The sequence below is a fragment of the Pyrgilauda ruficollis genome, unplaced genomic scaffold (genome assembly GCF_017590135.1).
Source record: "Pyrgilauda ruficollis isolate IOZ18807 unplaced genomic scaffold, ASM1759013v1 scaffold50, whole genome shotgun sequence".
NCBI lineage: Eukaryota > Metazoa > Chordata > Aves > Passeriformes > Passeridae > Pyrgilauda > Pyrgilauda ruficollis.
In genome coordinates, this window is record NW_024526600.1 from 2,653,887 (window position 1) to 2,681,035 (window position 27,149).

A 27,149-nucleotide genomic window follows, 5' to 3' on the forward strand; every position below is an offset into this window, starting at 1 on the left:
AAAGACTAAAGGAAACAAACCAAGGCAAATCAAGTAGGGGGGAGCTAAAGTAAAAGCGGATATAGACCCCTTTAAAAAAGAGATGTATAACTATTGCCTATTTAAAAAATGGGAACCATAAAGATGACCTAACTTTTAAAAAACATTCTGGAAAATACATCTATAAATATCCAGTAACTTATGTTGAAAAACCAAAGCTTGACAGAGTCTACTTAGAAAAATCATATAAATTTAATTGTAAGAGGTTTGCATTTTACTAAAAATAGAAATTCTACATAGAATGCTACCAGTAAGTTTATATGTTTGTGGTAACAAACAATATGTGCAAACCACTGGAGGAAAAAGATAATAAAAGCCCATCATTTGGGATGAAAAAGCTCTGCCTTCTTAACAAAAGCTAAGAGATGTAAGCATCATACATAAAAGGGCTCATTCAGAATTCACTGTTTTATGGGAGAGAAGCTGTGAGAGTTTATATGCAAAACAGTTGTAAAAGCAACTCAGAGAAGAAACAAAATTTCCCTGTAGCAAATATCTGTCTTTATTAATGTTGGTCATTCCTTTAAATAAGGTTAGATGGAAATGTTAAGAAAATTTTGCAAGCAGTAATTTCCTGTATTAGGATTTATGAGAGGAAGAAAATCTATAGGTTATATAAATTATATATTTATATATATTCATACATATTGGTGACAAGTTAATTGCACAGTTACTGTGAAATAATGCATGCTATTTTATGGTAATAATGCAGTAAATCTATTGGAAACAATGGAACTGTAATTATATGGTAAGCTGTGCTAACGATACCACTTTAATAACCTGATGACTGTGAATTTAACTTATGTCAGCATCGTACGTACCCTAAAGTGATATACTGCATTTCTTCCCATGGTACAATAATAAAGCAACCTAATTACTTATTTCTTAGGTTAAAATAGTTCTAGCATCCTGGATTAGAAGTTAAATAGCAACAGAACAAGGGGGAAATCGTTGGCCTCACTAAATGCAACAGGAATTTTCAGTGGGGCTCGGATGACTCTTGTCACATCTCTCTCGCTACATTTGCATTCACACACCTCCGGTCAGGTTGGTGTTGTGTGTGTCCCAGATCCTCCTGACAGTCCTGTAACATGGGCTGGAGTTCTTCCTGGGGAGAGGGGGTGAGAGTGGCAGTTGACTGATGGCTATAGGAGACAGCGGCTGGAGAGGAAGCTGCTCCTCGGACAGGTGGAGTAGGACCTCGCTCATCTTCTTCCTCTTCCTCTAGCTCATCCTGCTGCAGATACATCCTTGCAGGTGGCACAGGACAAGGAATTTCTTGGTCATAGCTAAAATTAATTTTTTAAGAAAATAAGGACTTAAATTTGTACTGTGTAATTAGCATATCTGATACATGTATTAACAGCCCAGAAACAAACCATTGTTCTCTGTGCTCTCGAGAACAGCTCAGTAAGGATGTGCTGAGTGGGTGCACACCACTGTAACTAAGTGCTCTCCAAATTGCCACGCTACAGCTCGAAGAGCAGCACCAGAACAGTGCTGGAGGAAGGTCTCACTGCCAGCTTGTAGGGCAAATCACACTTCAATTAACTAGTGATTAAAGTGGGAGGTGCACAATCTTACCCTTCATCCACTGAAAGACTGTAATCTTCGCTGTTGCTGTGGGGAGGTGGATGTGCTGGAGGGGGTGGGAGAAGATCTGCCCAGTTCATGCCAGCTTGCTTGGGAGCCTTTGGGGTCCGAGCACCCTTCTTGTGCCCTTGACTCCCTGGGAATAAAAAGCAGCACATATTTGTAATGCTTTGTAGTATCTCCTCAGCACTAGCTATGAAAACCAAAACAACTTCAGTCCCTTCCCAGATGCTCTTGCATTCTTTGAGAATTTGCTGTTTTGCTCAGTTTGGAGCAAATTGGCATTCCTCCTTTTTACACTAGTTTGTGCTTGTAGCCTCTTTGAAGAATTGATCTACATTTTAAATGTTTGAATTTAACTAGAAATTTAACATAGCATGGAAAAGACACATGGGATACAAAACTTTAATTTTTTAAATAAACAGTCAAAATGCGATAAAACTATAAATGAATTTTACGAGCAATGTCATTAAGAGTGAGCTTCCTACTTCTGTTAATTACATTAAAGATTATGATCTAAAACAAATGAGCTGTAGACATATTTTCTGAAGTGCCTTTATCCTATTTAATTGCTAGAACCTAAAATACAATATGATACAGATATGATCTATTAAAGTTCTACTGTTGCATTAAGTCACTGAATATAGGTAATTTGTACTTGTCCACTGAAACATTTTAGGCACAATGAAATTACTACTTTTAGTCTAAATGGCAGGTGCAGTTGAAAATAATTGCTGGAAGAACTAAAATAACAGAAAAAAAAAATAAAGATCGATGAAGTATTTCACAAATGTTTTCAACTACTATTACTGGAAAATTATAGCTCATAATAAAGCAATGCAGCTTTAACAGTTCAAACAACTGTGAATAAGACCAATTATTCAGGTGGTCACAGATTTTAAGTTTGGACATGGCTAAGATGAGAACTGGCCCAACCATTGTTCCTTGGTATATATACATTTTAATACTTCTTTGTTATTGTTACATCTTTATTATAGATAAACTCCTTTTATGTAGATAAAGTCACTGTGATTTTGAGTATGTTTTAGAATCCTTCACATTTCTCTCTTAAACTGAGGCATGATTTTATATTATCACAGTAAAGCATTATATACATGATTAAATACACTGCAGTGAGATTTAGGAAGGTTGTTTTTTTCACTTCTGCTGTCTCAGATTTTCCACTCTTACTGACAGTAGTTCTGGTTATTATCCTCCCACATTAGCTGCTAGATACACATGTTTTAGCTATGTTAAGTTGTTTTTGTGGTATCTTAGTATGTCAAACAAGACACTAACTATCCCAAGGCGACCTGCATTCTGTATCCTGAGCACCATGATATATATACATGGTTCAACACAATTAATTTATTACTTTGGTCACCTTTCTTCATTCCTGCTGGAGTCCTTGGCATAGGACTATAAATTGTTAAGAGTTATGAATAACCCTAATAGGTATCAGCATGGAGAACACCACCCTCTCATTTTTAATTTGCATGGTTCATACCCCTGAGATGTTCCATGCTGAATTTCAAGTCTTAACATCATTGAGCACAGGCTCAGCACCACATCCTGATCTTTTAGACCTGGGAATGGGCAAAAGGCTGTCTCCAGAACAACACCGCTGAGCGGCTGGGAGAATTGGGAGTTGTACTTATCTCCTCCCAGCCATTGAGAATTCAGATCATCCAGAGGCACAGCAGGGCTCATCAACATATTTATGTCTCTGCTGTGCCTCGGTCACAATCGGTCAGGACAACGCACAGGTTGGGATTAAGGCAACTGTACTATCAAAGAAAACAGAACAGAATGGGAAAAGTCGGCATCTTGATCAGCCGATGTAAAGTTCAAGGCATTTGTGACTGTGGCTATAACTCACCCTGAAATTGGTTTGATGTAAATAAACACAGCCTAAGTACCACACTTACAGTAAAGCCCCAAACCAAGCCTATGTGTAGTTTCTGGTTTAGCTCATATACCTGGAAATCAAACATGGAAGTGAAGTGAAAAGGTTATACTACAATGATAAAACATACCTTTTGCTTTAAAACATATTCTGTAGTCCCAAAGTACAGAGTACACAAAAAGCTGTTTTGTTTCAAGATTTTTATAAAGGACTTTTAGATAGTTTGTATAGAAGATGCCAATTAGAAACAAAAATTATCTACCATCTATATCTAAATGATGTACAAAAATAATTTTGACATATAGTGACTGAAACCTATAAAAATTTTATGTATGCCTGAACGCTTTTTTACTCAATGAAATACATGGATTTAATTTACAAAATGAAAAACTTCTTAAAGCAGAGTTCTGTTGGGTATCACTCAACTGCTGTGTATCTTGAGCTGGCTCATGAATTGGGTAAGTAGACCCAAGAGATGAGAAAAAAAAGTCACTACAGTACAAGGAAGGTAACTCATAAATTAAAATCTTTTTTTTTTCATTTTGGTGTCAGTTGGAAAGAAATTGCTATGACTTGCCCATCTGGAAAACACAACATTACCCTGTACACCATCAGCATTAGGAAATCCAACTGCTATTTGAGTTCATGACTTTCACAATTTCAGAAAATCAGTTACTTAACTGACATTTAGATGGCACTAAGCAATCCTGAGGATGTAACAGAAATACAGGCACCTATTGGGACAGTTTTTGTGCTGTTCAACATCTACCGTCCGTGGATTCCTCTCCATCAGTCCTTCTCTAATCCCAGTAAATATTGCTAACCATGGCTACAGCATCCAGACACCACAAAGCCTAAGGCGTGGAAAACACTGCAGGTACTCACCAGATGTGCTACTGCCTCTGTCTGAGCTGTTGTAGGATCCACCTGTATTCTGGTCATATGACTGGTTGTAGGGAATAGTTGGAGCAATGTTGTCATTTACTCGGTAATCTGCAAGTTTAATGGTATAGTTAATGCTGCCCTTCAGGAACACATCTACTTTTATATACTTGCTTATGACACAAAGTAAGATCTCCTTTAGCTAGTGAACTAGAAACAAATTCATTTTGTGAAGGAAAAATCATCCTGCAGTCGTGTTTTATTTTTATCTTGCCTCTTACTGTAGGCTTAGGGGAAATAATGGGAATTTAGTAGCTGCACAGCTAAAATGGAGTGAAGTGGAATTCTGTGCACAGGGTTTTCACAAAGCCTCTGCAACCAAGTATCAATGAATCTATCTATCTATTTGTTTATCTAACTATCACCTGTGTGAGCATTTTGCATACAAATACTGTCACCTTGATTGATTTTCCATGGTCTCTACCTAATTTATGCATGCAGGGCAACCAATGGACTGCAGTAAATACTTTTGGTACTTCAAAGGTGACACACCCCCATAAGAGTCAGCTCTGTATGACAAGGGCTGAATGATCTGCTGAAGCAACAATGCAGCTCCAACTGAATTTGGCTTACAACAGAGAAATCTTTGTTTCAGGTCTGCTGGCTGCAAGAATATTTTTATTTACACTGGATCATGCAGGTTCTACAGGCAGGGCCTTTTTTGCTAATAGCTGTTGCCATAACTTTGCTCTCCAGTTCCAAAGCACTTGGTATGCACTTATTACTTTTAAATCTAGATCTGGCAACCAGATCTGTAAAACTTCATCAGAAGCAAAAATATTCATCTGGCAGAACAATACCCTTGTGCTAAAAAGCAATTACAATTTACAGAGAACAGAAAGGAGGCAGGTTACTCTTCATACAGCAAATAAAACTGCGTCATAAACAGAACCACTGGACATAAAGTAGTGACAATGAAGCACAGCATGTAACTCATCAAAACAGTTACTTCCCATCACAAAAGCTATAGGTATAATCAGCAGCAAGATGGCTTTGACTTAGGAAATGAGAAAAGCAAGATCAGAATATCGACTCATAAAATAGCAAATCAAAACAAAAATAAACAAAACTAAGAATTCAGTTCCCATCTGCTGCAGAAATGTTTGTGATAATGTAAGCATGGGAAAAAGAGCAAAATGATAAATTTCACACCAGAGTGTATTCCATAATAGTTTCTCAGCCTAGTTGCATTCCACAGACCACGCTGAAGCCCTACATACCGCATATGTTTACACAGAGGATAAACAGTAAATCAGCACTCTGAAATATGTATATATGACTGTCAGCAGACAATGCTTTAAGGGGGCCTTTCCACACTGCAGTATGCTAGAGAATATGCAGCTGTAATATACACAATTTGAAAGATGCAGTATCTTCCAGCACATAAAAACCAAACATGTTTTAATTCCCAAAGAGGTACGTAATACATAGTTCATGAAAGAGAACAATTACAAAAAATACAGCTTTCACCCTCTAGTAAGGAGCCAAAATCCTTGAATTTTCTTTTGGCATGTTTATGTCAAGGGAAGGTGTGACATTTTATATTGCCCTTTGAACTCCTCTGTGAGTAGATGGGTCCAGTAGAGAAATCAACATTCCCATAATGAAATGTCTCTTTTTTACTGGATCACTTATCACTATGCGATCACTTGAGTTACAACCTTGCAAAAAGTTCCAAGTTAGAATGGGTCCAACTCCTAGGGATACTGTTTTGCAAATCAGGTTTTTAAAAGAGGTTGCATGGTAGCCTGGAGGACTAGAAAGAAGAAATCACATACCTACTTCTTCCAGCTCCCACACAGTATATTAAAGAAACATGCCTTCAAGGCCACAAAAGCACATTCTGATATTTCCCGTTAGCACTGAAATCAATTTATTTTTAGCTTCTGGATCCACAGACTTCAGTCAAGGTAACAGAGGAATTTAGTTTCCAAAACTGTGTGCGGTAGCATTGCCTCTCAATATGAGAATTGAAGGCTTGCTAGGAACAAGTCTAAAATGAATTGGATCACTCCATTTGTGCCCCCAGTGTACAACACAATACAATTTTACAGAGTTTGATATGCAAAATTTCATTCGTTTACATGAGCATGTAGATTTAATGAGTCTCCATCCACGACTGGGAAGAGTAGGTTGACCTATTTAAAATTTAAGGTAGAGTATAATGTGACTACCATGCAGCTGGCTTATGAATAAAATATCTGGCCTCTTTCCTAACCAATCCCTTAACTACTATTAAATTTAAATTAATCTCATATCCACAGGAAATGTATTTTATTTAACTCTTTTCTAAAGACACAGCTTGTTATTTTTCACAATAAATTCAATATCAGAAAGGTTATCGTGGTGCTAATTAACTTTCTGACACTGCAAATGGTGTATTTCTGAATATAAAGAGGCAGAAGTCTAAAAGCACTGCAGAAGCCCGTAATTGCTGAACCTGAAAGCTTTAGACCCCCAGAACCAGAAGGTCAAAACTCCTCTGATGCCTAAAGAGGAGAAACAAGCTAAAAGCTCTTCACCTTTGTTTAATTTGTTTTGCTCCATAATGTTGTACTGTATGGGTGGAACCTCTTGCTTTTGCTGAACAGAGGGTTTCCAGTGTTTCTCATTCGTGTCCCCGCTGCCACTGTTAACATTATTGCTGATACTGGACTGGATGAGCTGAGTGGTGGCATAAGGAGTGGGCTGCCCAGGCTGGCTGACAAATCTTCCGTCCTTTAGATTGGGACTATTGAAGGTTTTCATCTCATTGATTTTGTTGCTGAGGTCCACGTCCCCATAAACAGTTGACTCAGGCAACATCAGGTTTGTCTGCTTGTTGTCCAGCTGATTGTTGTAATTTGCTATACAATCGGCTAACCACAGAGGAGAGAAAAGAGAAAAGGTCATTGTGTTCGCCCACACCAGACTTTCCATGAAACCCCCTCTAACATTTCCTCACTGCACAACTACACGGCTTGGATCCATGTAGCAGACACACTGAGGCAGAGATATTGCCATTAACTACATAATTTACAGAATATTATTTACCTTATACACTGCTGCTCCAAAAGCAGGGTTCACTGCTCTGATTCACTGTAAATTCAGACCTGCTGAATTGTACCTACAATGACTTACCTTGCTGGGCTTTTCCATAGTGACCATATAAACATTCATGGTTTTAGATATAATTCTCATAGCAGTATATAAATTCAATTAGTAATTACGATTAAAATCACTTGCATTAAAAGGGAAATTTAACCAAAACTAACAGCAGGATTAACTAAATAAGACCTTCAACTCATGTCCCCTCAACAGTATCTAGACACTCTTGTATTTGTGGTAAGAAATAGACATACAACAGGTTGTCATAAAACAGACTTAGAAATGATTACATATAAGAGAATTAAAGAAAAACAGTACAATGTAAAAGGTAACTCTGTACCCAGTAGCAAGTCTTTATTTGATCATTGTTTGATTGTACAATCTTATATTTTAATTTGAAACAAAAAAGGCAGAAAAGCAATCTGGAATTTTTGCTGATTTTCAGTTGCTTTGGATAATGCAAAATATGAAATAGCACAGTAATACATTGTCCTGTATGCTAAAGATATTTCATATAAACAGCATGAATTCATTCTTCTGACATTTACTGCATCCTGAGACCACCACTTATTGCAGACAGTAAATTGACATGTGCTGATGCTCTGGCCACTGCACGAATCCCTGCCTTGCCATGTTCTCTTCCCACTGTGTGACACGAAGCCCACATATTTTTTCCTCTCCACATCAAGTCCACTGGGAGAATACTGAACGAAGTAAAGTAGTCTGTGGGTCAGCAGTTAGAAGGCTTAGTGGAACTAGCATTCAATGATCCTTAAGCAAAATTTCTCATTTTCCAGTTCATTAATGCATCAGTAATTACATAACACTCACCAGGAATATATTTTTCCTCTGTTAAAAGAAGAGGTATTTATGCTAATGAATTTGATTCAAAACCTGAAGTCCATTACCTGTGTCCACAATGAATTTACTGGAGAGGATGGCAAGTCAAACTACATACAGAATTCAAAATTTTACTGTTACTCTGAATGAAATAACTAGCAAACATAGAAGATTTTCAATTTCAAAAACATTCCCTAACACATACATATTTTTAGAGATATATTACCCGAGAAAGGGGAATAAAATAATGCTTGTGTAAGAAAACCAACAATCCACATTTTCAGTGACTAAGGAACAGTATCAGAACATGCCACATAGAACTTATCACTGCACATTTCATGCCCTCCAGCCTGTGGGTTTTTTTGAAGGCTTTACTGTTTGATATATTTCTCTTTCTTATGTGAGGTGTTTTTTACTGCCTCTGTTATTTATTGCTTCATAGTCTTCAACTTCTTGATTTCTAGAGATTAAATGTTTTCATTTCTCTCACCTACTGCATACTAGTCTTTCCTCCTTTCCCAGTCTGTATTATACTGGGCAATAATATATACAGTATATTCTTCACTCCTGATACCTCAGGGTTTGCTACAATATCCTTGCAGAGTCATTTAGAACATATGTTTTTACTTCTTTTCATTTGCAGCTATATCTGGTTTGTGTGTGAGGCAATATAATCAATACAATATATGCAGTAGGTACATTTTTTACATAGACACATTAGAATTCCTCATAACAAGTTCTTAAAACTGGTTTACCTATATAACAGAAATTTATCTAGTTAGATTTTTTATAGCACCTACTTTTGGAACAATCGGTTCCCGTTCCGTAGACTTGGAAGACAGTGCTATACTTAACAGCAATTAAAAATGCAGCTACTTTGCATATTCACAACTACTGAGGGGACATCCATCGCTGCTGCTTCAGAGCATAAACCAGCCCACAAAGACAGAATTAAGAACATTTGGCACAATTTCCAGGAAAGAAGAGACCACTCTGTCTGACCCACAAGCTCTGAAGTTCTACTTGAAAGGAAGGAAACACTTTGCGACAGAACCAAGCTTAATATGAAACTAAAATGAGAAAGAAGCCACTCCAGTTCAATACAAGATGTCATAATAGGTTGCAACCATAAAAAATGTGCCTTCTTTTCCTTTTCTGAATTTGCTATTTACCAGAATTGCTATGTCTGTTCTTGCCACAGTGAACTATCCCTGAATCACAAACCTTTTTATACAGGTACTGGCGGACATGATATCCTCAGCCAGAGTGAGAGACAAGCCTCTACTGCCAAGATCTCACACCTTGCTCTGAAGCAGCTGGCACTGGTCATTGTCAGACAGCATTACACAGGAGATGAATTGCCATTACCACTACTCATGAATTACCAGCCATTTGAGCTGGTTTCACGTTAATTACAGGAGGTAATGCTGCTTGGCACTTATGCGACCTCACACACTCCCCCTCTGGATAGCTGGGACATGCTACTAGCAAAAACCAGCAAAACCCAGTAGAGATACTTGTAGTGGAAAACACTTATTTCATTCCTCATCATTAACACAAGGTTAAACCAAAAGGAACCTAAGGTCTGTTTAAAACAAAATGTGCAACAGTTAGCACTCTGAGAGGTATTTCCTCAAATGTGTTCCACAGAACTCACAAGGTTTTATTCCAGAGCTCTCTTAGTCCTGCTCAAGCTCCCAGGAACTACCACTTAACCTAACATTTTGTAATTTTCTTAAATGTGTGAAGTTAAATTCTTTTTTCACACACGCTAAACAGAACATCAGCTATCCAATTTTGTTCAGAATGGCACTCAAAGCAAAGTTCTGAGTGTCAAAACAGATTGACTTTGTTGCAAGCACTGTAGCAATGTTTTATTTCTTGCTTCCCGTCACATCCAAACCAGAAGGAAAACCACATTAGCATTGTGTTGGTCTTTCTCCTTCTCCTTCCAAGCTACAAGGATGTACAGAACAACCCAAAAATGACCTTATCTGATCTATTCAGAAGCTAAAATGTGTTAGTTCAGTGTGAGTTTTGGCAGTATTGAACTCTGAAGGGGCTCCTTAAGCCTGCTACAACTATCCAAATATGACCAAGAAAGGATCCAAAAAAGGGACCAAAAGCACAATCACGACACAGAGGAGACACTATATTAAGCCTAAAAACATTGGAAATGAAAACCCAAACAAACCTGTACACTCTCTCAGGTATTAGAAGCATGTACTCTGTAAAGAAGATTCCTTAGCAAGGTAGAAACATATCTAACCTGGTCGACTGTACGTTGTGAGGTTGCTATCACTGTTGCCATTGCCAGAGGTGCAGCAGTTGATGGAGCAGTCATTGTGATTGTTCCCTGTGTTAGGCCAGGTATCTGCTAACCACGGCTGAGTGGCTGGTTCACTGATGTTTAGGAGTCCAGGCCTTTAAAAACAAAGCTTGGTCATTTCAAAAATTAAACTTTTTCACATTGCAGTGACACTCTTCCCAAACAGTGAGATGTTACAAAATACTACCAAAAGGCTTGAGTACTGAAAAACTCAGCTTGATTCAATTATTTAGCATTTTCAAGTCTCCTGTCTAACCTGGTCCTTGCTAAATCACTCAGGAGTGAGCAGTCAAGAGCAGCATCAGCTCATTTTCCTGGACTACACTATATGTTGGTGTGCAACATCTACCTGTCACTTTGGTTTTCATTTTTTTTTTTTTTTTCTCTTAGGAGGTTGCACTTTTATTTTTCTGTCCCTTCAAGCTTTCTTAAAGAAAACAAGGTAAAAAAGAGGAAATTGGCAAGTCAAATAAATAAAAAATTCACACATGGAAGCAGGATGGATATGCATAAGTAAGAAACAAATTTAAATGTGAATATTCCCAAGTTCTTGGTTATTTATGGACAAGTTCTCCTCATCATCAGATAGTACTACTGTGGTACATCAAAGGGAACAGCAGATAACCGAAATCTCTGTGGCTTGGGAGCATTTGGATTTCACTAAACATGCTGAGTGGGTGACACACACTTGTTCAGGAGAAAGCCACTCAGCTCCTAAGAGAGTTTGAGGTACTTGGGAATACTGACCACCTAAAAAATATCCATATATGAATGCTGCATGCTGGCAGCATTTGGAATAAAGTGTAATCTTGTCATCAGCAGAAAGAAACAGCATTCCTAGTTTTCCAAGTTGCTGAATTTTTCTAGTGAGTGTGAAAGTCACTCGGATGAATATTCTGTAGAATCCTTGGTGGCTCGTGAGTTTTCATGCTAACAATGCAGTGGGGCATGTTACAGTCCCACACCATTTAAAATTACCTTTGATAACTAAGGTGTTTTTAAAAAAATACATAATATTAGCTACTGTCACATTCACATATATGAACACACACCTCTTCTCTTGGGATTTAAAAGGCAACTTTCCATTTGAAATAGTGCAGAAACTATTTTCCATTATATTAGATGTGATGATCTTCAAAAATAAAATATGCTAATCCTCTTAAACTGCAAGTTGAAAATACAAGCTGCATGCAGTTATTTGTGGGGGATAGAGTCTGTCAGTGCTGCAGGCTTAAGTCATAGACTTAGAATGACATTTAAAAGATCTATACATATATGTGTATATATTTCTGTACTGCATATGTCATCTGACAATTTAACATAGGAGGTGATGAGGCTTGACTTGCTGTCAGGCTTACAAACCAGCCAATATGCATTCAGTAAAGAAATATTTTTTAAAAAAATCTGAAATAAATATACAGCTGTGTAGGCCTGTGAGCAGGCCATCTGGTTTAAAATTCCCTGCTTTTTTCCCTACTCTCTGCTCTTACAATGAACCTACACCTCAAGGCATTCAGAGAAGACAAAGCATCCCAGAATGTTTCAGCACTTTAAAGATCTGTGTACTGGTTTGTTGCACAGGGAATTAAAGATCCTTTGTTTCTAAAATTTACTTTGCATTCACACCTGCTGTCATGTAAGAAATGTGGTGTGATGTATATAAGCATATGAGAATTCTACTAATTGGAGACACTTAGGCAAGAGATGCTTGCATTACAGATCCATAACCTGGTGATGCTTTGAGATCATAATTTCCAAAGATATTTAACTTTGGCAGCAAATTTCTTGACTCCCTGAATTACTGGATGGGGTCTGAGGCAGGGGTGGACAGAGCCAAGTGGCTGTGTGGGTGCTGGCTGGAATCAACCCAGCACAATTACCATTACTCAAATCCTGTCTAGAAAAGGGATTGCCACAGAAATGGGTATTTTTTCAGCATCACACAAGTGGGGATTATATTGAAATATATCACTGTGACATTTTGAAATCTGAAAAATGCTTTAACATGCTCACAAAACTGCACTTGGCAAAAATGCTGAGCCTTTCCAAAACACTGCATATATAAAGTAACCTTAGGTTTCGATATCAGAAGATGGTTTCATATACAAAAATTGTTTGTTTTGTTTTTTTTTTACATTGCAGAACTATGTTTCATATTCTACAAAATAAGGTACATCACACAGGCTGTCAATGCTATCTATATATGCAAATGAACAAAGCCAGCACAGATGTTTGCACCTTGAATCAATTACATTGTTAGATTCTGGCACTGCTGCTGAACACTAGGACAGTAAAATTGAAGTTGATGCTCTAGAAGTAACAAAATTACTGTGCACTATGTAGACACTGGTGGGTTCATTTCTGTTCTCTGAGAGTGCTTCATCTAGCCTGTGCTAAGGGAAGAGTGAGAAAGCACAGTGGCACAAAGAACACAAAGGATGTCAGCTGAGTATCTTTTTGAACAACTCTCAGGGAAAGAGAGGGTTCATCCCTCTTCTCTCCTATTTTCTCACTCTCCTGTTGTAAGGGCAGCAACCCAGTGATTTACAGATTTTTCCATTCAAAAATCACATGGTAACTGTTCTAGAGGCTTCCCTCCATGCTCCTATGGCCATTAGAGCACAGCAGCACACAGTGCTGGGCAGAGATATCTGCAATTCCTCGTAATATGCCAGGCCCAGCAGCAGCAGGAGCTGAATAGCCTCACCTCTGCACAGCACTCAGGTAGACTGGGAATGCTTTATTCTATGCCTAAGCTTCACAATTACCAAATTTTTGCATGGTCTTGCAAATTAGGAATCATGAGATGCCACTTGTGAACAGGAATTGTTACAGGACTTTGTTGCCCAGCTGGTCTCTGAGATTTTAGCATTATTTCAGCATCATGCCAAATCTTTGAATGTGACCTAGAAAAAAAACGGTGTGCTGCTAAAACACCACTGCTCTGACCTGCCTTTTTGCTAAAACCATTCTTTTTCTTCCCGAAGAAAACTTTACCCCTACAGAGGAAATGTAAATTACTGTTTTCTCCATGGCCATTCATTAAGTAATAACGTAAGCCCAGTGAACATGCCTTAGTTCAATCCTCTATCTGGAATGGACCTGGTTCTCAGAGCGGGTGGTTGTAAATTTACAACCTGCTTCCCTCTCCTTCAGTGCCCCATCTATTTTAAGCAATGCTTTAACTGTTTTGCATTCACAGAAACATTTTTTTCTAAAATGTTACCTTATAAGCCATTTATGTGATCAACGGTTTTTACCAATGAACGTTTTCTTTCTTTGTAGTACTTGTGAAGCAGCTATATTTCTTGATCTTCATAAAGGCCACGACTTAATTACTTTTACTTCCTTAATCAGGTGGTAAGCCAGGTCTTTATTTTGAAGTTAAAGCACTCCCTCTGCTGCTCATTTTTTGAGATGCAGTTTTTACAGTTTAACAAAGCTGAAAATATTTCAAATCATGTTTTGGAAGTCAACCTAAAAATTCAAACCATGTATTCTTCTCCTAGACAGAAAATATATGGCCAAAATGTATACATTAATATAATGAACTAAAACTTATCTATGCAAGTGATTATTCTGCCATCACTTACAAGGGCAATTGAACTCCCAGAATCCTTAAATTAATTTGCACACAATTTATACCTATAAGAATAAAGCACATAATTACCTGCCTCCACTGCTTACGGCCTCTCCTCCTCTCTGATATGTTACTGAAATAGTTAAAGATAAAAAGAAGGAAAAAATTTAAAAATAATACAAGACTCCTTCAATAACAGTATTTACTTTGCCTTTGTTTCATTTTGGCTAAGATTATAATTGTGCATTGTTTATACATTAATTCTGAGTCTCATTCTGCAAGCTACTGCTTCAAATCCAAGTTTAGACATTATACTTGTGTTGCTTGATAACTGCTAGTCCTAGCCCCAGCAGGGTTTTATATTTCAGTTCTGTTCTGAACACACACACACACACACACACACACACACACACAGACACATGTATTGCTTAAGAAAGCAGGAAGCCATACATCAGGCTGAACTTATTCTTAACATAACTCTGCTGACTTCAGTGGAGTTACTCTGTGGAAGAATTTAGGTCATATATTTATTTCATGAATGGCTGGATGTTAAAGCTTTGCTCTACCTTATTATTTTGGCAAGATTAAAGAGGTATCATGATTCTATAACAGACCTTACTTCCAATGTAAATAATGGCTCATTACAGCTGAAGCTACTGCAAAAACAAATGCTCTTTCTGAATGTTACTGCAATACATTCAGGGAACAAGCACACTCTGGGAGTCCACAGAAGCTGCACATTTTATAACATTATACACCTGGATTTATAAATTATACTAAATAATCTGAAAATTCAAATATATAAATCTTGGTTAAAAACAGTCTGGCAGAAAGAACACTTTCTAAATTAGAAGGAACAGTTTTTCTAGCATTTCAAAAGTATTCTTCATGAACAAAGTGGATGTCCACATGCATTTGTTTGTTGGTGTGGATTGCGTATCCTGCACAGGAAGCAAGATGTTTGAGGAGTTAGTTTTTAGGATGCAAACATCCAAGAAGAAACAGTGCTATAAATTTTGCAGGTTTACATTGGTTTTGGCAAAGGGTTAAGGAGACTGGCTCCTTGCATATGCTGATGGATTCTACACTTTCCAGCTAGGAATGTGCTGAAAACAAGCAGCCAAATTCTGCTCTTTAGAAGAACTCCAAACTGGGAGTCTGCAAGAGAGAGATAAATGCTGGCAGTGATTACAGTAACAGGATTTAAATGTAGGATGCATTCCTACAGGTAAGTCTTTTACTGTAGGTAATGCTAAAGAGGGGAGCCAGGTTCAATTTGAAGTCAAAGCATGTCTGAGATTCTGGATTGAAAAACAAGGATTTTTTTCTTTTAAGTGTTTTACATGCTTCAGGTTTTTCCCAATTTCTTCTTTAAAAATCTCAAGGCTATTTATTTTCCAGCTCTGACACATCTTAAGAAACCCTGATATTTTCTTTTAATGTTAAGAATCCATTGGAGGGAATAGATGTTAGCTTCCAACCTCTGCAGAATTTCAGTGGCGTGCTACAACGGCGATTACAACAGAAGTCCTCTGTTTAGCCAATTAAAGTAACAGCAAAATAATAAAGAGTTTGAATTATTCTCCACTGAGGCACTCAAAGGCCTACAGAAACATTGAGGGCCACTCTGGCTCACGCTGAACAGGAACAACTGCACTGAACATAAGAGGCTGACTTGTGAGAGCAGGCACCCTCCAGTTTGATTAACAGCACGTGGGTAAGGCTAACCCAGCACAGCCCATCTGTGGGGATGAGCGCAGGCACACGCGCTTGGCTTCCTCTGTGGTCCAGCCTGGAAGGGTGTAACTCAGCTGCTGCACGGAGCCCACGCTAGCACAGTGCTGATTAGGAGCTAACACTCCCTGGGAAGCTGCCTGTGCAGAGCTGGGGTGGGTGGGTTTTATCCTGCCTGGATACACAAGCCCTGCAAGTCTCACAGGTCTCCTGTGAAAACGGAGGATTTGAACAAAGGAGGAAGAAACAACCTGTCTGTTCACTGTAGCTAAAAGAAAAGCAGAACACTGATGGGTACAGCATGCACTGGGTTTCATCTACTGCAGAGGATGAGCTGCTCAGCTGCCAGACTGCAGGACCCACTGAAGGTCAGCTCTAGAGGATGGAAAGGCTCTCATGGGCTTTGGTGGGCTATGGTTCAGATTATGTCATATTTTGCACATTTCTAAACAAAACTAAACGGAAAGTGATTTTAAACTCATACTGAATTTTAAATGCACTTCTTTTTAAGTTGAACAGGATCATTATTTTAATATTTCATAGCAAAATACCCTTTAAGGCAGCAAGCAAAGAAATCTAACTCCAGTAACACTTTGATTTTCTGTATCTTCCAAAGCAGACAACTCTGAGGCCACTGGATTAATGCAGATTCAGAGGAAAGAAAAGGAACAAACATTTCACCAGCTATTATCTCACTGAATCTCTTTCAAGTCAGCATCTGGGCTGTGCTAAGTCATTCCTCCTCCACCAGAAGCACCTTTTGCATCTCTAGATGTGGGAGGCCACACTACTCCCTTGGAATACGCAGGAAGAGAGCCCAGGTTGTACAAACTGACAGGATCATGCTACAAAACGGCATGCTGGCATGGAATGGTGTGCTTTGAAATGGTACACACAAATAGAAAATATTGTCAGCCTCAAAGCAAATGTACTCACGACTCAGAGAACAAATAATGATACCTGTCATTTATGACATTGCTTAAAAAAACCCCTTCAGAACAGCTGGGCTGGTTGGTTATGTCAGAGAAAGAGAAATAGTACCACAAACATGCTTAAGTAACAAAGAAGGGGGGAAAAGTGCAAATATATACCTGTTGGTGTGAAGGTAAAAGACGGGACTGAAAAATCAAAACAAAATACAAACTGGTTATTAAGCTGAAGAGAGAAAGGGAAACATACCACATTAGTATAAATCTAGCAGACAGCTGAACACCAAACAAATGTATATAACTAACCCACTATTTCAATCACATTGATATAAAAATAAAACTGAAATTGCAATTCAGAAAGAAGATTGTCTCTGCAGGTACTATTCTGGAAAAAAAAAAGGCAAAAAAAGCAAAAAGCTTGGTATTCTATTGTGCTCCTATTGTGAGGGAATGATACTGTGGTTTAGCCTTTCAAATCCTTCTCAGTTCGGTATTTTAAGTTTTTTTCTGAAAATCGTAGCACAAACAAAACCCCCACACTGTTAATCATTCTAGAATGCAGAATGACAAATTCCTTAACAAAGCCTTATCAAGGTCCTATTGAATCTTATCTGCAGTTCACTAAGTAAATGCTCATTACAGTGAACTAATAGGCACGCTTAAGTATTCAGTAAGGAAATAATAATTATAAAAAGGAACAAAGAGAACTGCTCTTTTACTGCCTCTGAATCAAGAATGGCACCAACTCTCACTGCAATGAAGACACTAAAATCTACTGCAGCAATTAATTTTTGTTTTCAGAGCTGAGACTGTTATACAGAGTAATTATCTTTCTTTTTTAAATAATCACCAAAAAAGAAAAACCGTCCTAGATGTAACACCTTTCTACCTTCCAACCTTTGGCTTTAAGAGGGAAAGGTTAACAACAGAACAATGACACCGCTCGACAATCTTCTCTCTCACAGCTACTATAAATCCTCTTTGGATCAATGGGATCTCTAATCCAAATACAGAGCAGCAGCATCTGCTCTTCCTATTAGCACATGCTCCCCCTCCTGTTGACAAGACAGTATCGTTTTCCTCTCACTGATGGCAGAACAAGGCTAACATTGCCCTTTCTGATCTAATGACAGCAAAAGGTAACAGAAACAATCAAATATTCACTACAAACAGCCTGGAGACAGAAGGTGATCAGCAAAGCCAGAACAGAAACAAAGGTTCTGGCTAAGAGAACAACTTCTTAATCTTATTTTTTAAGAACTCTGAAGGTTGTGGGGAGTGTGTCTTCTTGTTGTAATTTAGAATATGCTGTAGGTTCACCCCTTTTTTCCCAAGCCAATTTATTTCCAGGGATATGATACTTAGAAAATGAAAAGAAAAATGGAGCATTTGGACATTTTAGGCTCCATTTGTAGCAAAGCTTTTTTCTTTGGAATACCATAGTATTTTCTTTGAGCTAGGCCTTTTCACATAGTTAAGTTTAATTTAGTTACATTCAAAATATAGAACCATAGTAACAAGCTTTTATTAAAATAGAACAGGCATTTAAACCTGAGCTTGATTCCAAGGAGCATCAAGAACCTCAAAATAATTTGCAATCACATGGACATGAAAAATAATCTTAAACTACTGTCTCATTACTCTGCTGTGAGCTAAGTACTAAACCTAGTTTTGTTTCTTAAGAACTGAGAAGGTTCAACTGAAAGAAATCTTATTGCTACCACATGAAAGAATGACTTAATTTCTTAGAGCTTCTATTAATAAACTCTTCCGAGTGTGTAAGACTGCTAGTACAGTATGTATGTGTGGGAGTAGTGAAGTATTTTAACAGATGACAGGCCTGAAGCTAAATATAAAAATAAATAAATGCAAGACTGAAGAAAGTTTGGGCTTGCGGTGATGACTTGATGAACTGCAGAGTGGCAAACTACTTTGCAATTCATATTTCACTAAAGATAGGTTTTGTCTTTGAAGAATACTTGATACCAGAGATACATACCCTACTTTTCTGTACACTTTCATTTAAACTCCCCCCAAATTACACAAAAGATATTTTTACAGATATCGAAAAACACAGCTGTTTTGAACAATAGCTGATGTCACTGAAGTAAGCATTTTTAAGGACAAATTGTATGCCTTTTGCTTAATCATAGGTAATGGTGAAAGCACAGTGATGTTAGTGTGATAGAGCTGTAGAAAGGCAGTGTGGCAGCATGCTATTAGTAGAACAAAACAGCGCAGGCCAGTGCAGCACTACATGAGGGGCTGTCCTGCCCTAAATCCCAGCAGAACACAATCAAGAGTGCAATTCCTTCCCACTTCCCTTGGCTGCAACTCCGCTACAACCACTGTGCCTGGAGCCCACAGTGGGCACTGGTACTTCAATAGCACATCTCAGGGGACATCTCAGCTCTGCAACACTCCGGATGTATTTCCATGCTTCCACTCACTCATTTGCTATTTTTAGCACTGCTTCTTTTACACAGCTACATATTGCTGCTGTTTAAAATAATTTGTGTTTGATTTGCCTGTCTTGCCCATAACACATTCATCCTTGGGGACTAAAGAATGTAATCTCATGACACCTTTCATACACAAAGATGCGTCCATCTTTTAAACCTTGGCCTGTCTTCTGATTGCTAAATGGCAAATATAATCCCTCTAGTTCTTCAAAAGCAGGATCTCCCATTTTCTGATTCATTCCAAAATTTATGGTTCTAACTCTACAATTACCTATGAGGTACTGCTTTGAGATGTAATGAACTGTAGCTCATAGAATTTAGCTTTAATTTCCAGGCTTAACCTGGAAATTATTTCATCTGGAGGAGTCAAGTTTTTATTCCAGAAGATCTTCCAGGTAGAGAGTTTAGTTTTGTTTGTCAGAGAGTATACCGAAAAGCATTGCTTTACCAGTGACAATGTGATATATAAGAAGTATCAATAACATGAAATAACATGAAAATGAGAAGTGCTTTAAGTTAGCCCCACTGCTGCCATTCTAACTAAACACAGATGCAGGATGGAATAGCCCCAGAACTCAGTCCCAGCCAAGGGTCTCACAGCAGCATTTATGAAAAGAGTCTTGGAAAGCAGACTGACTGTTGTGCTTTTGCAAACAGCCACACTTCCCCCAGAACAGGAGAAATTCAAGTACCCACACCCAAAGTGTTACTGCAATGTACACCACTGTTAGCACTCCCAGCAGCAGGCAAAGCACTGGATGGGGGGACAAGGAGCTGCCAATCCACTGTAGATGGCTCCTCTTCAGATGATACAGTGCCAGAAAGCAAGGGCATATTGGAAGCTCCTGGTCTTAAACCCATCTTTAACTTTCTCATTTGTAGGAGTATCTTCACAGAAAGCTACTCCTGGTATTCAGCTCAAGACTTATGCTCTAAAGCCAGACTTGGCACATTATGTAAATATTGCTGTTCTCTGCACTGGCTCCTGATCCACACCTCATGAAAGTACAGAAGCAAGCTGATAATTCCTTATTTGAGCCTGAGAAGAACAAGAGACTGATGACAAAATAAACAGGCACAAACAGGCATTCAGCAGCCTGTTTGCTACCCTATTTCAGACTGAAATAGATAATAGGGCACCTTTTCTGATACCAGCGTAAGTACTCGTGAGTCCATTCCTCTTCTTCCTGTGGCGATACAACCAGATGCTGAAGACCATGAGGATAATCCAACAGGCTGCACCAATTCCAGCAATAAAGGCAGGCTGCTTCACTACATCAGAAATCTGCTGGGCTAAACTGACTTGATCTTCTGAGGACACGGGGTTTCCATGAGAATCTGAAACAGAAGACACCAATAACAGCCAATTAATTTGAATGAACAGCTGTAAAAGGCAGCATGAAAAGAGCTGACATAACTGCAGTCCAGTTTCTCAAGGTAAAATCCTTACGACTGCTCTTCAAAATCTCACCTCTACAGGTCTAGACAAAAATGGTTTGCTTTCTGTATAAAACAGGTACCTCCAGTATCACTGACTTTTGTTTGCTTGCAAAAGCTGCTAAAATCAGGCTACCAGGTATACAAATAGAAAGGCTCCTAAATTACAAACCTGTGGACTGCTATTTTTTATTTTTCTTTCATTTTAAAAAAGCAACATCAGCTCCAGAAAATTATTCAGAAAATCAGCAAAAAACACACCAAGTGAGAAAAAGTTCTAGTACAAAACACGAGTAGCAATGTGAATGAGTACAAGTCAGCTCCCCAAATGTCCACTCTCAGAACTGACAATTAGTTACAAATTTAAACTATATTCACATGAAGTTGGTGTTGAGGAAGATATTTTAATCTAGCAGTTCTTGAGAGATTACCTAAATCTTGTATTACACAGTCTAATGTACTGCTTGCACTCTCTCAGCCTCTCACTTTGACTTCAATTAAAAATAAGACTGAATATTTAAAAGTATGTAGAAAAGTAAAACTACAAAATAACCAATCCTGCCCCCTTAAATACAGATGAAAAAGCTAAAGGATAACTAAAAAATGATTTATGAATTGCTAAAACCAGCCAAGGAGTCTCATTAGTAACGAATAAGCAGTTCTTTTCAAAACCAGTTTAGCCTTAAATACCCCACATAAAAATAAAGAACATGTACTTTTCTACAGGCTATTAATTAATTTATTTTTTTTATAGAGATAGCACCTTTAAGAATGTCTTTTCTGCTCTTTCTGTACTGAACTTTTGCAGGAACCTTCTGGGAACTGCAGTAAGAAGACCCAGTTAGTGACCAAACTTTCTGACTGAATGAAGCGACTCAAAGCCAAAATACTGCCTGATGCCTTAGCACCACAGCGAGTGCTCACTGGAAATTTCATTACTGCACAGGGCATGGGCAAGAATTCAAAGTCTTTACTCAGAGCGGATATTGCTTTACACATTCCACAGTTTGGTCTTTGAAATACCCACTTTCACTCCCGTAGAAATCCAAGAGATAAGTGCTTTATACTATTGGTAAGGACATCAAATTCAGAATGAGAGATTAGTGTTTTAAGGAGAAAGGTGCTGTTATTAATTATATTAATATGAGCTATATAAGAAATGAAAACCTATTTGCTTAAAACAGTATCTTTTCTTTATGAAGTAAGCAGTGAATAGATTTTTTTTTTATGATGACAACTTGCATTATGCCAAAATAAGCCTACATAAAATATAAGAAACTGAAATACAAACAAGAGATAAAATCACAACAAATTATTTCCTCTGGAAAAGGAAAACTTTTTGAATGGAAAAGATTAAATTGGTAACAGCTTCTCCCAGTGAAGGATTCCAGATTCCAGTTTTTGCAACCTTGAAGTCAAATATCTATTTTGCTGAGAAATCACCCCCACCCTTGACTGCTACCTTATTGGAAATTTTATTTCATATTTCAGCTCTCTTTATCTTCTATGATCTTAAGTGCACTGCCTAGCCTGAAAGTTCACCAGGCAGACTCATTCTTTTCTTACTAATACACTCTTTGTGTCTGCTGGGTTTATGGATTTCACGCCTATTTGTGCAAGGTTAAGATGGGTTGCTTCAGATTTTATGGAGACAGCCAAGTGAAGTTCCACACAAGTGGCCAGATGGGCTTAAATGTACAAAGTACACTGTGACCAATGAATTAAAGCTGTCATCTCATCTTTTGTCTCTCTGCAGCTGAGGCCATATTAAGATATGAAAACTCGCATCATCAGTCTCCTTTTCAAAATGAGTAATTTCTGTGTTTTTAAACTGCTACAATCCCTTATACAACTTAATGGAATAGAATAAAACATTTATGGAGAGCCTCTGGTCCTGAATAAATAAGAGTGATAAATATTTTTTTGTCTCATCCTTAAAATAGATATTTTAAAACAAAAAATCCAGGAGAAAAAATAACCACAAACTCAAAAACTAAATAAGAATATTTTCTAAACACGTCAACAATTCAGTCATACAGAAACACAGCACTTTTATACTTTTATATAAAAGTATAAAAGCACAAACAGTTTGCATTGCTCGGTCAACATGTGTCTGTATATTATAAAATCCTGAAGAATATTTGATTGTTTATTATCCTCATTTTCATTTGACATTAATTTCATGCTATTATTTTACTTGCAAGCGTAAGAACAGCATAATAATGAACTTTCTTTTAAGAAATTAGGCCACTGGCACATTGAATATGGGGGGACTGTTAGAGCTATTACATAAGCTGGTATATACCTATGCAGATGGGAAAGAGAAAAATGCATCTATGTTCACATATAGTCAAATAAACAGCATAAGAGGAGATGAAAGGGCTTTCAAGAGGTCACATTTGACTACAACCTACTCCTCTTGTAATTCAAAAATAGAAGGCAAGCGAAATATAAAGAGAATGAAATTTAGTGACCTCCTCATCACTAAACACTTACAGGAACATTATGTTAGAAGCCTTTCTTTGAGAAGGGCATCTTCTCTCTCCCTAATAGCCCAGTGAGATCCTGAATGATCAGTCTTGGAAATAACACTTGAACTAAAAAAAAACCAAAAACCAAAACCTACTTTTTTTTCATCCCAGGAAATTTCTGGAACTTTGACTGATATAGAAATGGTTCATAATGAACATTCCTGTTCCTGCTTGCACTCTTCAGGGAGATGTGCCAGAACAATAAGGGAACATAAACATTCTATGGCAAAGTGCATCCTACTGCCAGAGCAGCAGCCGCAGCATTTAATGTACTTGGAAATGCCTCAGAGTTGTTGGAGCAGGCTGATCCCACAGCTCCCTGAAACCAGCATATTATCACAGTGACTCATCCCTTCTTCTACCCCAAGATAAGAACTTGCTTTTTAATCTCAGATAATGCTGCTGTGGCTATTGCTCACAAGCTACTTGATTTGAACGTCTTGAAGCTCCAAGTTTCAAACTTCAGTGGAAACTAATTAGAATTTACATAGAGAACTGGAACCTCTAATCCTCTAATGTTAAATATTAATATAAATAATAATAATGTGAAAGCTAACATTTAAGTTGCTAAATGATAAAAAAATGATTAATATCCATTTATGACTGGAATGCCAAAGATTCAAAAAGGACAGGAAATTCCAGGCTCACAGGTGTGCAAGTAACTTAACTTTACCTTGTACAAGTATAACCCATGGTACTCTTCCATATGTATGTCTCATTCAGTATTAAAAACGTACAAACATTGAGCAGGAATATCTAAATGGTGTTGACATTGTCAATTCTGACAATTAAAAAATTTGCAAAACACCTGAAACCTGTAACATATTGTTTATCTCAAATATATGTGCATGATGTAATATGAAAATTATTTGGTGAAATATTACCAAGGTTAGAATATGTTATTTTGTCTCCTTTCTAGATGTATGTTTCCCAAACTGATAAAATATCAGTTGTGCACTTCAGTCTTTTAACATACAGCTTGAGGCGACAGCACCAAACTGATTTGAAAGGGTTTGCTGTGAGAGGTATAAATAAAGATTACTTTCTTAGGTTGTTTGCAGACCACAAACAAAAATATCAACAAAAAACCCCTCACAACTATCACACTCCAAGTACCTTAAGGGCTGACAGAATAATAACCTGAAGACATGCTAGCTAGTTCACAAATCACATCTCCTAAATGAAGTAGTTAGAATAATAAAGATTCAATGAGACTTTCTTGTGTTTTGTACACTTGAGACATCCTCTGGTTAAATAATGCACTCAATATTTACAGTAATTGTGCAGCCATCTCTTAATAAATAACTGCATACCATATATTCACACAAATTATGTGTTTAAGAGTAACATTAACTGCAGTTGTGGGCCTTCTCAGAGCTGGTACCAGAAACAACTACATCACAACATGTTCCAATGTTACTACTTATCTGTCAACAAGCACAGGTAATACTGCCAAGATACCACAGGCAGTATCCCATCACTCTACAAAAGCTAGACTACAGATCAGCAAAAAATTGCTAATTCTCATCTTTCTGTACAGAGCATTTTTGTAAACAGTGTCTTTAAGTTACATGATGTGACAAGAAAATAAAAGGTTCTATTGATCTGTGATATTGTTTCTCCACAGCACATTGTTATAGGCATAATATAGTGAGCTGTGGCTAGGTCTCATGATTTTTTTTTCCTTAACACCAAAACTTTTGCAGTCTTTCTTTCTGTAAAATATCTTTTATTTTAAAAAAAATAAACAAACATTTTTTTAACTTCTTGGAATTCCACAGAAAGCATTGAAAGATCATTCAAAAGCCAAGAAGCAAATTCAGAAGCTTCATGCAGGGTGTTTTAAGGAGACACGTAATTTTACACTGGATCTCATGATTTTATGAATAACAAGCAAGTTATTTCGTTGGCTTGTCCCTGGTGGCACGGGAAGTCTGGGGTACCACAGCTCAGTGAGCTGCTTCATGTCAGCAGAGACGTGGAAAATGAAAGAGCTTCGAGATTACAATTTGTACCTGTCTTCGTAACAGGTTAAGTGCGTGCACAAGGTCATTTATCACAGCTCAGCTGATGCATGGGACTGCGACTGCACGCCTCAGCTCCCGGGGAATCCAACGTCTCCTGTCCTCCCCTCTCCTCCTGGAAGTCTTCCCCCGGAAAGGTGAAGCTTCCTCCTGTCACACACCCGGCTGAGGCTCTGCCCAGGCATGTCCCTGAGTCACAAACCTGGGAGCATCCCACACAGCACACAGGCTCAAAGAGGAGACCCAGTCTCGCATTTTTGTGTGAAAAACACATTATAAGGAGATAGACTTTGGATTTTAATGGAAAGTTCTTATTTAAAAAATGAACCTCAGAATCACACAGTATATTCTGTTTTCACACATGGAATTCCTATTTATATTTTTTTAAATGAAGGATTGCACTAATTCAGGTATCAGGAAAAGATTTCCTGAAGGAATAGTTGGGAGCAGGGTCAGAAATATGGGAACTCGAAGCTGTCACACAGTTCTTAGAGCACATACATACAGCGTGTCAGGACTGTTTCAAACCTTCTACAAAGACCATCTTAGTTCTCTTTCCTCCCCCTCCCTGGCCTCCCTTCCCTCTCTCTGTAACAATATAATTTATTGCTGGTGAAAAGTGCCAATTGATGACATCAACAAATTAATTTTCTCTCTTCAGAAAGCTACCCAAAAAACTCTGCTCCACCCCCACGCTGGGAGCACTTCTAAGAACTAGGAATCCAATTCCTTGAGGGGGCTGGAGGAGAACTTCCATCACAGAGCAGAGTTGAATAATCTGCAGCCATTCTTCCACCTGGATGATTTAGGTCGATCTGTGCTACCAAAGAGTGCTAACACTTAAATTTAAGCACTAATTTTCAGCAGCCTCCTGCAGTTGCTGAAAGGGTTGTGGCACCATCTAGATATTTCATTGTTCTGTTTCTTGTGGCATGGATCTCCACAAGACTCCCATCTCCACATCTTTCCCATGTAACAACCAAATTATGGGATTTACTAAAATACATCTAGATTTGTCCATGCCACTTAATTAGAGGCAAGCACTGAAAGCAAACTCCAGCCATGGGGAAACATGTATTCTACCAGACTTACACATCTGAACACCTTTCAAGGCGTGGGATCACTTCTTGTTTTCTAGCATAGTGACAATAAAGGCCAGGAACCCAGAAGCAGGCAAAAACCTGACCCTGACAGTCTCATTTGCTTCTTTTTCCACTTAACAAACCACAAATTCCTTAAGTCCTATTATAAAATTCACCTTTATTTAGAATTTGCTTATCATCAGACAAGAGGGGGAAAAAAAGTGGTTATGAAGCCCTTTTTTTTGAAGAGCTGAGGTTGTACTCATAAACCTCACTAATGCAGAATTTTCAAAACCTAAGGCACATAAAATGAGCTTGATTTTGACTGGCTGTAGGAATCTGTGGATGGTAGCTGGCTATAGGGAAGAACAATCCAACAAATAACTACAGGGTTTTCCTGTAATAATTCCATATTAATGGTATATCATACAAGCTGTGTGCAATTTTATTGCAAAATCTCCATCAATGTAATTGGGAATCATATACCTGTCTAATTTAAGTAAGCTGAAGATGGCCTTCCTTTTAATACCTAAGGAAATGTAAAAGTAATTTTTCATATTAGTTGCTCTGTCTTGTTTTCACACGCTCTTAATTATAGATTTTTAAATACAGCAAGTGAAATAAGAAGGTAGAT

At 37.9% G+C, this 27,149-nt stretch overlaps 1 protein-coding gene across 1 annotated transcript in view; it reads right to left on the minus strand.

Moving 5' to 3' along the window:
* The window catches only part of ROBO1 (roundabout guidance receptor 1), a 295,612-nt gene that overhangs the window by 17,467 nt on the left and 250,996 nt on the right, over positions 1 to 27,149 (minus strand). The window contains exons 18-25 of the mRNA XM_041480287.1: positions 20,582 to 20,779; positions 17,142 to 17,168; positions 14,407 to 14,449; positions 10,677 to 10,831; positions 7,003 to 7,338; positions 4,424 to 4,531; positions 1,624 to 1,768; positions 1,077 to 1,328 (exon numbers count right to left, since the gene is read on the minus strand). Coding sequence (XP_041336221.1) covers positions 1,077 to 1,328; positions 1,624 to 1,768; positions 4,424 to 4,531; positions 7,003 to 7,338; positions 10,677 to 10,831; positions 14,407 to 14,449; positions 17,142 to 17,168; positions 20,582 to 20,779 — 1,264 coding nt within the window. The remainder of the gene's footprint in view (positions 1 to 1,076; positions 1,329 to 1,623; positions 1,769 to 4,423; positions 4,532 to 7,002; positions 7,339 to 10,676; positions 10,832 to 14,406; positions 14,450 to 17,141; positions 17,169 to 20,581; positions 20,780 to 27,149) is intronic.